Below are 14,576 nucleotides of genomic sequence, written 5' to 3'. Positions count from 1 at the left end.
AGAGCCACCTTTGCTGCTGGGCTCTGTCATCTAAGTGCCTAACTTTCTACAGCCTTTGAAGGGCTACCGTGGACTCCCCATAAAAGAACTAGGAATGAGGAAAATAAGGTCAGCTTTGGAACCACACATTATGAGATTTGAGTGGACAACTGCAAAGCTACCTGGGAGGAACAGCCTGACCCTGGACCCAGGACCCTGGGTGTCACCCTAGCTCTGTTCACCATGACTGGCAGGAATGCAGGGCTGGGAGACCAGAGACAGGCCCTAAGCCCCACACATCACAGGGCACTGGGGTGTGCTCATTCTTTAGAGGATCAAGAAATCCCTACCTCTTTAAGAACAGCTCCTCCCTTTTCCAATAACCCCTCCAGAATCCAAGTCCAGTAGAGCATTTGCTCTTTAAAAATCACCCAGAAGACCAGACAGGACATAGGCATACAGAAGAAGACAGAAAAGGTAAGAGAAAAAGGGCTGATGCTGGAAAGATCTGGGAGGGAGAGGGCGGCTTGGTAAACGAGGAGGGAGCACGCTGTGGTTTTACCCTGTATGTGGCTAGAATGAGACTGTCACTCATCCAGGCAGATTCTTTGGTTTGTTTTGTTTTTACACACTCTTGTGACTTTATCTAGAGAGTAAAAAGTAGAGAGAAAAGAAGTAGTGGAGTGTAATGACAGGGTCAGCAACAGGAAAAGGTCAGAAATAGAACTTTTCAGAAGAGAATGGAGATGGGCAGCAGCTGGGGGAAGAAGTTGTTTCAGAAAGAACCTTTCTTTTTTTCAGTGAGAAGGAAAAGTGTTATCAAGCAAGGAAAGGGGCTGACTCCATGGCATGTCGGGATGGAGACCCCCTAGTCTGTGTGTGTGGAGCTGGCCCCAGAGTCTGTAGGGTTCACATCTAAGGATTCCGCCAAACATGGATTGAAACCATAGGTTGTTCTATGATGGCTGAATCTGGTCCCAACACACACACACACACACACACACACACACACACACACACACACAGTCTTTTTCTTGTTATTATTCCTTAAACAATACATGGCAACAATTATATACATAACACTTGCATAATGTTACATATCAAAGCAATATTGATGATTTAAAGTAGCCATGAGGATGGACATGGATTAGATACAAATACTAGCCATTTTATATAAGGGACTTGAGCATCTGCAGATTTGGGTGTCCAGGGTGGCGTGGAGGCCTGGAACAACTCTCCACAGATCCAGAGGGTTGGTCATGCACACATGCACACACACATAAATAGTTGTTTCTTCATTCATGCATACATGCATGGGAGGGGGTGAGTGGTGGGTATGTGACTTAGTTGTGAATCTCCTTTCCTTTCTTTTGCTCATTCTCTTTGGTAGAGTGAATGTCAAAAGACCAAATGCAAAAAAGATGCATAGATATAGATATAGATATAGATATAGATATAGATATAGATATAGATATAGATATAGATAGATATAGTGGTTCATCAGTCTCTCAATTTTGGAGATTTGACTAAAAGTGTTTCATGTTTTGGAAGAAAACATTTCCTTTAGAAACAGAGGCATGCAAAATATAGTTTGATTACTAACCAGAGATGTGAACTCTTTTTTAAAAATACTGTTTTCTCAGATGCAAAAGGCAAGTTTTTATTATGCCAAAAAGCAATATGAAAATGTGTTCTCAGGAATTCTAATGATGTCACTGTCCTCTGGGCTCTTGCACAGGCAGCTATGGGGAAGAAAGTGGCCATCATTGGAGCTGGCGTCAGCGGCCTGGCTGCCATCAGGAGCTGTCTGGAGGAGGGGCTGGAGCCCACCTGCTTTGAGAGGAGCGATGACGTGGGCGGGCTGTGGAAGTTCTCGGTGAGTGGGGCATGGTGGCCCTAAGCCGGCACAGGCACAGGGAAGTGGAACAGCACACTGTTACACACGGCTTCCAAACCCACTGCAGGGGCAGGTGAAACCCCTACTGAGTTTGGAATCCACAAACCATGTCAGGCTGGGAAGCAAACTCATTGCACGTTAGAGGTAAACGAGGCAATGGGCTGCCTTTGGAAGTTGGCCATGTGTGCCCAGAACTCACCTCTGGTAAATCATTAATAACTGCCATTTGGATATAAAATCCATGGTCAAATATTGGTTAGGTTTATATAATACACTTATATAATTCACTCATTTAGAAAACATGAGACTACCAAAGGTCCTCTTAATGATTCTGACCACAGATTTTAAAGTTTCAGGTACTTTTACTGTTGGGTGGTCACCTCTGTCAAGAATTGTTTGCCTGGGGTTATTTCTGGGCACTCTATCCTGTTCCCTTGGTCTGGGTCTGTTTTTATGCCAAAGCCACGCTCCTTGTGATTGCTGTAGCTTTGTAATGTACTTTGAAGTTAGGCAATGTGTCCCTTCAAGGTTTTTTTTTTCTTTCTTTTCTTTTTTGCTCAAGATTGGGTTGTAGCTCTTTGAGGTCTTTTGCATTTCCATTTGAATTTTAAGGTTATTTTCTCTAGTTCTGTGAGGAATGTCATTGGTATTTTAATGTGGATTTCACTGAATTTGTAAATTGCTCTGGATAGCATGGACATTTTAACATTAATTCTTCCCATCCATCAACATGGGAGGTCTTTTCATTTTTGAGGAGTCCTCTTTAATTTCTTTCATCAGACATATGTCATTTTGATTGAAGAAGTCTTTTACTTTCTTGGTTAAATTTATACCTAGGTATTTTGTTGTTGCAATTGTTGTGAATGGGATTCCTCTCGTAATTTTTTTCTCAGCAATCTTGTTATTGGTTGGAAAAGGGGCAACCTTTTTAGTAAGAGGTGTTTTGCAAACTGGATATTCACATGCAGAAGGTTTAAAATTGACACCTCTTGCCCTTTAAAAACAAAACTCAAAATAGATCAAAGATCTAAACTGTAAGACCTAGCATCATGAAAGTCCTAAAAGAAAACATGTGAGAAACACTTCAATGCATCGGTATAGGGGAACCTGCCTAAGTGTCCATCAGTGGTTGAATGAAAAGGTGGTATACACACAGTGGAACATTATTCAGTCTTATGAGGAATAGTATCCTATCATTTGCAGCCAAATGTATGGAACTGGAGGACATTATGTTAGGTAAAGTCAGTCAGACACAGAAGAATTCTGCTGTTCTTTCTTATTTGTGGATTAAAAAAAAAAAAATCAGAACGTAGGTAGTGATTCCTGGAGGCTGGGACAGGTGGGGACAGGGAGGAGCGTAGGAGTAACATAAAAGGTACCCACACACAAGTAGATAGAAGTAATGAGTTCTAGTGTTCTACAGAACAGCATGGGAAGTAAAATTCACGATACCCTGTTCTATATCTACGAGTAACTGGAAGAGAGGAGCTTGAAGGCTCTGAACACAAAGTATTGACAAGGAGGTGGAAAGTTCATCACCCCAATTTGACCAGTAGGAGTTGCACCTGCATACTGAACTATCACACTGTACTCCATAAACATGCATCATTATTACACATCAGTCACAAAGTCTTTTAAAATGTCAAGTCAGGCATTATGGTGCATGCCTGTGATCCCAGCTACTCAAGAGGTTGAGATCAGCCTGGGTAACTTTGCAAGATCCTATTAGAAAAAATGTATAAAGAGATGGAAATTTTAACTACTGTGATTTGATCACAGTGTATATATGGATTGAGTCATCACATGGTACCCTATAAATTTGTATAATTGAAATAATTTTTTAAATTTTAAAAATTAAAAAGTTTCAGGTGTTAACTTTGTTCTTATGAAACCACATAATCAATGAGACAGCTGAGAGAGGGAAGAAGTGTGGACTCCCTGCTGTCTGTTCATTTATAATGAGAAATCTATCAGCAGATAAGCATAAATGTCTGCATCAAACCACGTCCCAACCCCTGGGACCCACAGAAGGTGCCTTCTAAGAGAAAAGGATGTTCGTAGCTGGGATTAAGTTTAAAATATTGAGATGGATGCTGGGCGTGGTGGCACACGCCTGCAATCCCGGCAACTCGGGAGGCTTAGGCAGAAGGATCATGAGCTTGAAGCCAGCCCCAGCAACTTAGTGAGGCCCTAAGCCACTTAGTGAGACACTGTCTCTAAATAAAAAACAAAAAAAGGATGGGGATGTGGGTCAGTGGTAAAGCACCCCTGGGTTCAGTCCCCACTACCAAAGGAATAAATAGATAGATAAAGATAGAGATATGTAGATGGAGAGGTTGTCCTAGGTTTCCGGATTGTCCCGAAATGCCACAACCATATCCTCATGAGATGCAGGAGAGGGAGGCTCAACACAGAGGCAGCAGAGGGAAGGAGGCACGTTGGTCTTAGAGATTGGACGATGCTGCACTGTGACTTGAAGATGTACAGAGGAAGCACAGGCAGGAGCACAGGTGGCAACTGGACACAGAGAAGCCAGGGAACGCTGGCATGCACCAAAAGCTCTAAGAGGCAAGGAGCGGGTCCTCTCCCCAGCTCTGGAAATGAGCACGGCTCTGCTGACTTTGGGGCCCAGAGAGGCTGATTTCTGATTGCTGGCCTCCAGAATATAGGAAAACAAACCCCTGTTCTTTAGGCCACTGTGTTGATGGCGATTTACTCCAGTAGCCACAAGAAACTAACCGAGTCACTTACTCAGGGTTCCTAACTCTTTTACCTCTGTGAGGGGGTTACAGACCACGGATACCGTGGGAACAGCAGTGCATCTCAGACACCACCAGGACTCTGCCACACATTCCTAGTACACAGCTCATATTACCAAATTCCATCAATTTTGTATTTCCATTACCTTTGATTTCTGAAGTCAGCATTTTACAATCCCTCAAATTTTTTTTCCTTTCAGAGGGCTCCAGACACTATTTCAGTGTGAGAAACTAAGGGTGCAGACTGCTGCCATTTGCTGCTATTTCCTAGAGTGCTTTCCTATGGCCACCAACTCTGATTCAAACCCAAATACCGTAGTTCCCTCTCCTTTGAGCACAAAAAAAAATAAGGTGCTTTATGACTAGGCCAAAGGTCTAGTGAAATGTCTTTCTTCCTCTGTGCTCCCAAACACTAAATCAGTGAATCACACGGATGCAGGCAGGAAGTTTCAGGGAGAGGGGCTCCTTTCTCTGCATTCCTCCTTTCTTAACTTCCTCTGGATCTTTTCTAGTCTATATGGAGGAGGAATGTCTACTGTCAGAAACATCCGGAATCAGAAGGTTTTAGATTTGGGATTTTTCCGGATTTTGGAAATTTGCATATACACAATGAGATGTCTTGGACCTGAGATCTGGGACTAAACACAGAATTCACCACGTCTCGTGTTCACCTTAGATATGTCACGTGGAGGCAATTTCATGGGTATTTTAGTGTGCTTGTGCTTCGTCTGAACCCATCACGCCCTCAGGTGTGGGACTTCCTACTTGTGGTGTCATGTTAGCATTCAAAGAGATTTAAAAGCTTTTCAGATCTTGTGTTTTCAGGTTGAGAAGCTCAAGTGGTATCAACTTATTCCTTCATGTTTATTCTCTCCTTTAATTGACTATAGCTTCTGTCAAACTTCCTGAATTACCCAAAAGCTTCATCACTGAATTACTTACCAAAAATCAGGCTGCAGACGTGCTGGCTTTTGGCATGAGTGCTACATTTTAATTTGTGCTAAAAATTCATATTCTGGGGGACCTGACAGCTGTGAGTTTCATGAACCCTAATTAGAGATTCCCAGTGTTTGGTACTTGTCAGGATAAACCAGCAACAGGAAGATCTGCAGCAGATCTTTCACCAAAATCCAGTGTACTGATCTATTGTTGGGGGAGTTGCTGAGAAAGACAGACATTGTGCCCGTGGCCTGGTCACGAGTGAGTGCCTTGGTGGCTCCACCAAGCCTTCTCGAGGTTCGCCTCTTCTTAACCTAAGAGTGGATTTTTCTACAAGATGCCTTTCATTCTCATCACTGTCTCACATGCGGAGCTCATAGCTCTAACAGATGTGTCGTGGGACAGCTCGTGCACAGCTACTCCTGCTTGTCCGTCTGTGACCTCTATTGTCTCACTCTGCACTCTGACTGCCAGCCTGGCTGAACAGGTACTTGAAGAGCATTTAAAACTCCTGCTCAAATGCTCTGAGCTCATTTATAAATTGGCTTCTCATGTTCATGGGTTGACACATTGAAATCATCCAAGGTTGAATTTTGAAAGACATTTATCACCATGTTTAATGTTTCAGGGGCATCAAAGAATTCTAATTACATGTTTCTAAAAGGACATAATGAAATTGGTTCCCTTAGAAAAGAAAACATGTGAAGAAAGGCACATTCTTCCACATCCTGAGTCCCTCTGGTCCGCTTCTGTGATGAGCATCAGTTGCTCAAGGGAAACTGACTTCCGCGTCATCTTACTGGATCCACCTGGGGACGAAGGCCAGCTCTCACTGGCCTAATTGTTTGGATCTGCTGTGAACACCATCGGTGTATTCAGTTACCAGTGTCCTTCCATCTGAAACTGTTCTTTCTTAGGAACGTGTGGAAGAGGGCAGGGCTAGCATCTACCCGTCGGTCTTTGCAAACTCTTCCAAGGAGATGATGTGCTTCCCAGACTTTCCATATCCCGAGGACTTCCCCGTCTTCATGCATAACAGCAAGATCCAGGAATACCTCATGGCCTTTGCCAGAGAAAAGGACCTTTTAAGACACATACAGTTCCAGGTAAGACGCAGCCAACACCGGGCGTGCTGACGAGGAAGGCCAAGTCCATTGCTCTAGTCCCATTTTGCTATTCAGTATTCCTTTCCTAGTTGACAACATTTTTAACAGGGTGGTTTCTCCAATCCTAGATTCAGAGAATATACCTTATTCTCTATAATACATGAGAAATTTACAAATATTTGACCACACATAATTCTTGGATCAAAATGGCACTAACTTAGAAATCAGTAACAAATAAATAAATGCAGAATATCCACAGGTTTAGAAATTAAAGACTCCTAGCCAGGTACAGTGGTGCACACCTGTAATCCCAGTAACTCAGAGGCTAAGGTGGGAAGATTGCAAGCTTGAGGCCAGCCTTAAGCAACTTACTGAGACCCTGTCTCCAAATAAAAAATAAAAGGGGCTGGGGATGTAGCTGAGTGGTTAACCGCACCTGGGTTCAATCCCCAGTACCAAAAAAAAAAAGTAAAAAACTCTTTTTCTAAATAACATATAGGTCAAAGAAGAAATTTAATGAAAAATTTAAAATATCTAGAGCTAAATATTGATTTAGACTCTTTGCATTAGAATTTGTAGAATGTAGAGAGTTATCCTTTCATTAAGTTATAAACTTAAATGTTTGCAATAGAAAAATCAGAAAGGTTTAAAAGTCATGTTAAGGAATTTTAAGAAATTTATAGAAGAAAAACTTAATAAGCCCAAAGAACATAGACTGAAAGAGATAATAAAGAATTAATTAAATGCAAAGCAAAATTGAAAGTTCATCCTTTGGAAAGTCTAATAAAATAAGCAAAAGACAAACAGCTGGAAGGTTAAGAAAAAAAATGCACCAAGACAAACAAATAACATTGAGAATGAGAAAGTAGACAAAATATAGGTAAAAATTTAAAATACAATCAGTATACTATAAACGTGTTTGTTGAATAATATTTTAATTTGGTTAAATCTTTAAATTTTTTTTTTAACTTACCAAAATTCATTCAAGAAAAAGTAGAAAGACTGTTAAGTCTTTGGTGATTTGCAATTCTTTTGATTCAGAAATTAGAATCTTCCATAAAGAAAGTAAGAAGATAGTTCCATAGATGAGTACTTCCAAATTTGCAGTGGACAAATAAATTATTTCAGTATTTTGCAAACTCCTTCAGAGGCTGAGAAAGGTATATTTTCCAAACTCACCCTATAAGTTCATAACCTTAATATCAAATGCAGAAAAAGTAATATAAAATAGGAAAATAATAGGCCAGTCTTCCTCCAGAAAATCAATTCAAAAAGCCTTCAAAAATGATAGCAACAGAGTATTTTAAAAGATTAACAATCTTTACTGAGTGGAATTTGATCTAAAGATACAAGATTTTAATATTATAAAATATAAAGATGTAATTCACTATAAAAACCTGTCATATGTTTAACAAATTCAAAAAAGACATTAGCTGAAACTCAACACCCATTTGTGTTTGAAAGAAAGATAGAAAAGAAGAAAACTCTCACCAAACCAAGATTAGAAGGGAATTTTCTTGACCCATCAAAGTACATATGAACATTGTCCTCAGTCTGCATTGTTCAATTTGGCAGCCTCTAGCCAAAAAACGAAGATGTGCTGTAAGTACTGGATTTCAACGTCTTACCATTAAAAAAATAAGATACTTCACTAACAAATTTTATTTTGATTACATATTGAAACTCTATTGTAGTGGATAGGTCAGGGTGAATCATACATTTTTTCACTTTTTTTTCTTTTTTTGCAGTGCTGGGGATTGAACCCAGGGCCTTATGCTTGCGAGGCAAGCACTCTACCAGCTGAGCTATCTCCCCAACCCCACTTTTTCACTTTTAAATGAGACTATTAGAAATTCTTAAATTACAATTGTTGTACATATAATATCACTAATGCACAGTGCTGTGCTGAAGAGCAAAAAGTTAGAAGCATTACCTTTAAAATCCAGAAGATGAGGATTCCTAATTATTATTACTTCTTTCCAGTAATCTGAAATTTAAGAAACAATGGAGTAAATAAAGAAAAATAAAAGGAATGACAACTTGAAAGAAAAGCATCATTATTACAGACAATGTGACTGTCTCTATATTAAATCCAAAGGAATCTACAAAATATCAGAATAGGTAGTAATACAAAAAAATTAGGCAATGAAGTAGCCTATAAAAACATACAAAAATCAATTACATTTCTGTAAGCCCACAGCAAATAGAAACTATGATCTAAAACAGGTACTATTTACAATAGTATAAATAAATAGATAATGATAGTTTTTCTAAAAAAGAATGTGCAAAATCTCATGGGTTCATACATGCCCATTTCATTATTTTATTTCCTAAGTAAAGATGCCATACATATTTGTGTTCTCTCATATGTATGAAACACCACATAATAAAATTTTTAAGAACAATTAATAGCAAATAAAAATTCTCCTTCCACTATAACCAGAAAAGTTGAAAGATTTCTTAAAAGAAAAAGCCCATCAACAGGCAGCCATTCAGCTGGGACTAAATGCCCCTAGATGACCTGGGCTGGAGTTTCCCAGCAGCAGCACCATCTCCAGGGGCTCTGTGGGTGGAATTCAAATCTTCACGCCCCACCCAGCCCACTAAACCAGAGATCCGGAAATGCTTCCCGGGAGCTTGTGCTTGTACAACCTTGCTAGGCAACTCTTACACATAAGAAGCCTGAGAAAAACGTGTGTCCTGATAATAGAAGATGTCTTTCACTGTAATACCACACTGATATTAAAAAGTAAAATGTCTAGAAGTTAGAAAGTGGCTGTTATTCCAAAGAGCTCTGGCTGCCAGGTGCTTTCCTGTGGTACGCGTGTGTCTCTTATGAACACGATCGAGCTCACCGGTGTGTCTCTAGGGGGCCATTCTTGGGAGAGTAAAATAAGCACACACCCACACCCACGTGTAATGTGTTGATCTCTTCTGAGAGAACTTTGAATTTTGAATATGTATCTGACGGATGAATATTTTCCTAAGCCACTATCTATTAAGAATATTTTTCATACTGTTTCTGCCCAATCTACCTATTAGCATAGAAAAGAAGGTTTTCTTTCTAAATTTCTCTTAGACACTTGTCTCCAGTATAAGTAAGCGTCCTGATTTCTCAATTACTGGCCAGTGGGATGTTGAAACTGAAAAGAATGGTAAAAAAGAGTCATCTGTCTTCGATGCCATTATGATTTGTTCTGGACATCATGTGTACCCCAACCTACCGAAGGAGTCCTTTCCAGGTAAGTCTGAAGTTTAGGCTGCCATTTATATCTTTGGCAAAACTGATAAATTAATGATGTCTGTATTACTGTGGCTTCTGTTGCTATAATAGAATACCTGAGGCTGGATACATTATAAAATTAAGAGGTGCATTTGGCTCATGATTCTAGGGGCTGGAAGATCCAAGTGTCATGGTGCTAGCATTCCAGCAAGGGACCCCTGGCTGCATCAACACACAGCCCAGAAATGGAAAGGGAGCCAGCCATTTGCCAAAAGGGGTAGATTCTGGTGGGACAGAAACTGGCATGGAAATAAACTCATCCTACCAGACCGACACAACTCCCTTCCAAGGGCAAGGCCCCCAGTGATCAAAGTTCCTCCTTCAAGGCCCCCTCCTGAGGTCCCGCTGCCTCTCACCCCACCACTCTGGGGACCCAGCTTCCAACACACGATCCTCCGGGGGATGCACTCAACTCATACCCAAGTGTCTCTTTTCTTCAAATAAAAGTACGAAGAGGTACAAAAGATGTTTCTGCTCCGTGGAATCGGCTTGGAGTGTTAAAATCCCTCACTCTGTGACTGTGCCCGCCTCTGGTAAGGCAGTCGTTTTATTTTTTGCTGGAAGTCACTCTGTTCGTGTCTCTGCGCCCCACGCAGGTCTGAAGCAGTTTCGAGGCGAGTGCTTCCACAGCAGGGAATACAAGGGGCCCGGCCCGTGGCGGGGGAAGCGCGTCCTGGTGATCGGCCTGGGGAACTCAGGCTCTGACATCGCCATAGAACTCAGCCGCACAGCTGAAAAGGTACCGCCCCACATACGCAGAGCTGCGGTGTGCCGCGGGAGGGGCCCAGATGACACCCAGTGGCATTTCACACGCCTTCCTAGGCGACAGGCAGAGGCAAGGACTGAGGCTGGCTTCCTCCCAGCCTTTGGCGCCCCGCACCTCTCTGATCGGCTCCTCTGAACCTGGAGTGGGTTCAGGGTTAAGGTTGTGGCCGGGCACGTAGTTTAAAGCCTCTGAGCCTCCGCTTTCTCAGGCCTTCATTCCGTGGGTCTTTGCTGAACGCCTCCTGGGTGCCAGGCCCCGGGCTGGGTGCTGGAGGAGTGAAGAACTCAGTCTGGTGCCAAAAGAGACACTGAACAGGAGGATGCTCAGAAGTGCAAGTTAAAACCGAGAAAGGACTAGAAAAGAAGGCCGCAGCTCAGTGGAGGCGACCCACCTCCGGGGCAGCTGGAAGGACCAGGACCCTTTGCGCTGACAACCTGTGTGCTGGGAACTGGAGGTTGAGAGGGGCAGAGAGTCAGAGCAGGGCCTGAAGCCACGAGCTTAGTGTCAGGGAGCTGAGAGAGGCTCCTGCCGATGCAGCTCGGTGGGTCTGGGACAGGACAGCCCAGCAGAGCCTGGGGCAGGTGGAGAAGCAAGCTGCAGGGCCCTCAGCACGGCCACGGTGTCACCTGCCGGCTTCGGCAGATTCTGTAAGGGCTGACACTCGGAACCCCAGAGAGAGGAAGCACGTCTCCCCATGTCATAGGTCCCCAACACGGACCACCCCACAGGTGCCCCAGGCGTCCCCAGCTCATGTCCACCTTGGCGTCATGGTGCTGTGGTCACTGAAGCGGGGTGATCGTGACAGGACACGGGGCACGCACACACATTCCTGGATGTCTGTTCAACACACTGCTCAGTGCAGGGAGGAACGCAAAGAAATGGACCGCCCAGCCTCTCTCCTGGAGGAGTTTAAGATCTAGCTAAGGCGGCTCAGGAGGTCGAGGAAGGAGGACCGCAAGTTCAAAGCCAGTCTCAGCAAAAGCGAGGCACTGAGCAACTCAGTCAGACCCTGTCTCTAAATAAAATACAAAATAGGGCTGGGGATATGGCTCGGGAGTCGGTGCCCCTGAGTTCAATCCCCGGTGCTAAAAAAAAAAAAAAAAAAAAAAAAAAAAAAGATCTAGCTCAGGAAATCACACACCGACATGTACAAATCAAACCTGACCTCAGGAGTGCAGCAGAGTGGATGACAGCAGTCCAGCTGCACTGTAGGGTGGCTGCAGGGACCCCTCCCAAGCCATTGCAGACCTGGAGGCCTCACCGGGCAGGCAGACCAGAGCCGTCCCTGAGAGATAATGTGAAACTCCGGGGTGAAGAGGAGGCAGATGCTGCGCTGGGGGGCCCAGGCAGGAGCAGAGGCAGGAAGCCAGGAGGCGCTGCACTTTCTGGGCTGCTGCAGACTCACCCCGCTGGACAGAGGCTCTTCCTCCTGGCGGTTTGTGTCGGGCGCCACAGTGCTCAAACACCACCTGGAGGGTGGGAAAAGGGCACTCCACTTCATTAGACCCATTTTACAGACAGGAGAACTGAGGACCAGAACCGCACTGTCTTCTCGAAGGTCGTACAGGAAATTAACACTTGAGCTGACGAAGTTTAGGGAACTGAGACTCTGGTCTTCCCATGCCAAGAGCCGAGTAGCTGCAGAAACTGTCAGGAAAGAAAGCGCGGGTTCAGGTTATGCCATCTTTTCAAAGGCTTCCACAGCAGGCTTAAGATTTTGAATTTTTTCACAAACAGAGGTAAATCATTTAAGCCTCTTGAGCTCAGGAAAGAAATGATGAAACCACAGTGTTGTGGAATTTGTATTTGTGCCCATGATCAATGAGCAGGAAGGAAAAAATAATTCCCAAGGCTCTCAATTAACTGATCCTTCAGACTCTTCTTATTTGTCTACTTCCCTTAAAGGAAGTGCCTTCAAAGAACACTATATATGAAAATAACAAAGGGAAAACACCTGCACCGTTAGGGATGAACAGAACCCGAGGTGACTGGCGTTTCCTGAGCAGGTCCCATAGGCTCTGTGCTATTGGCCACGTTGCACAGGTGCAGCATTGATCAGTCCACACAGGTTATGTGGAGGGTCTGATCCTCTCCATTCTAGACCCTGGGAAGCCGGATGGGGAAGTTAGAGGAGCTCCCGCCCACCCACCAGGTCTCCTCCTTAGCAGGAAGCCTGATTGGAGCCCGTGGTTTTCCTAATTCCTTGCCTTCCTCTGGGATGGAGGTGGGCGTTTTAGTTCAAATGCCCGCTGCCGGATCATAATTGCTTGCTGGTAGATGGCAAGAGTCAGGCACGCACTAAGGGGAACATGGAGTTCAGTTATTGGTCACCAACACCAGAGAAGGTTCCATTAAAATAGGGACCCCCACCCATTCCCGTGCAGCCGGGCTGCCGACCCTCAGAGGTGGATCAGCTCTGGCGTGTTACTTGAGCGTGCTCTCGGGACCTCTCCCTCCACAGGAGGGGAAAGGAGCTCCCTTTACCTTGCAGCGGAGCAGGGCGGTCCTTTAGGATGGTCCCAAGTTGAGGTGACTGGCGGTCTGAGCCTTTCACACCTGCATGGGCCAGTCGCCGCCTGCGGGGAACTCAGGAGGGGGCAAGCCCTTGAGTGAGGCCCACCTTGTCAGCCAAAGCGACTCCCAAGAGCGCTGAGAGCTGAGGGCTTCCTGGGGCAACACCCGAGGGCCGGGGCTGAACCCACTCCTAAAGGGGGCACGGGGAGCGCGCCGCGATGCCCACTGAGGCACAGCTCTCAGGGCCGACTTGGTGCTTGCGCAGGTCATCATCAGCTCCAGGAGCGGATCCTGGGTGCTGAGCCGGGTCTGGGACGACGGCTACCCCTGGGACATGGTGCTTATCACCCGGTTTCAGACGTTCCTCAAGCACAGCTTGCCAACAGCCATCTCCGACTGGTGGTACATGAAGCAGATGAACTCCAAGTTCAAGCACGAGAACTACGGCCTGAGGCCCTTGAATGGGTAACGTAGAGCAGGACCTGGAGTCCCTGCTGACTTGTGTTTCTGTGTCAACGACCCTGAAAGTGTGTGTGTGACCCCAAGGCAAATCAAAATATCAGTGTAGTAATCACATTTCACACATCAGAGGATCAAGGGCTGCGAGTCTCGGGAGTGATGTCTGCACATCCTCTGTGGCAGATTCGCGTGGCCGCAGGCTGGTGCAAGGCTTGTGAAATCGGTTCCCATGATTGACAAGAGCAGCAACTATGTTTTAAGCACTTAATTCATGCTGGAGTCTTCTTAAGCCTCTGCTAGGCTCTGACAGGTATTATCTCATTGTATCCACGCAACAACTATGGAGAGAGCTCCATTACCATCCCCGTTTTAGAGACAAGAAAACTGAGGTTCAATGTAGTTCATAACTTCACCAAAGTCCCACAGCCAGCAAGTAGAATGGCCTTCAGAACAGCCAGATCTGCTGGCTCTGGAGCCCCTGGTTCTTGGCCACTTGTTTACTGCCTCACACTTAGTGGCAAAATTAAGCAAGGCAAGAGATCCCTCCCCTGGGACACTCTCGGCGGTCCCCCTCACTGACCTTTGACCACATCTTCAGCTTCCCGTAACTCCTCCGAGCCCATCTCGTAGCAGGACATGACTTTGATGTGGAGTGAAAAGACCAAACATCAAAGTGAAATCATTAATTCAATAAATATCGGTTGAGTGTTTATTGTCTGCCAGTCCCAGTTAAGTCCTGTGGATACAGAAGGAAAAAAAATGCTAGAATGCAAAATTCTTCCTATTACTCTGGTCTCCCAATGACCTGAGATAGGTATGAGTGTTACTGCCAGATGAGAAAAGCGAGGCACAGAGAATCTAAGACGGCTTCATT

General features: G+C 44.5%; 1 protein-coding gene across 1 annotated transcript in view; it reads left to right on the top strand.

The window, feature by feature from the left end:
* The first annotated feature begins 222 nt into the window (after window positions 1–222).
* Window positions 223–14,576, top strand: part of FMO3 (flavin containing dimethylaniline monoxygenase 3) — a 60,793-nt gene continuing 46,439 nt past the window's right edge. Inside the window, exons 1-6 of the mRNA XM_079106401.1 lie at window positions 223–456; window positions 1,718–1,855; window positions 6,492–6,680; window positions 9,760–9,922; window positions 10,560–10,702; window positions 13,509–13,708. Of these exons, the coding sequence (XP_078962527.1) occupies window positions 1,724–1,855; window positions 6,492–6,680; window positions 9,760–9,922; window positions 10,560–10,702; window positions 13,509–13,708 (827 nt within the window). The 5' untranslated portion in view covers window positions 223–456; window positions 1,718–1,723. The remainder of the gene's footprint in view (window positions 457–1,717; window positions 1,856–6,491; window positions 6,681–9,759; window positions 9,923–10,559; window positions 10,703–13,508; window positions 13,709–14,576) is intronic.

The sequence above is a fragment of the Sciurus vulgaris genome, assembly GCF_902686455.1.
Source record: "Sciurus vulgaris genome assembly, chromosome: 12".
NCBI classification, from domain to species: Eukaryota; Metazoa; Chordata; class Mammalia; order Rodentia; family Sciuridae; genus Sciurus; species Sciurus vulgaris.
This window is presented reverse-complemented; position numbering and strand designations above follow the sequence as displayed.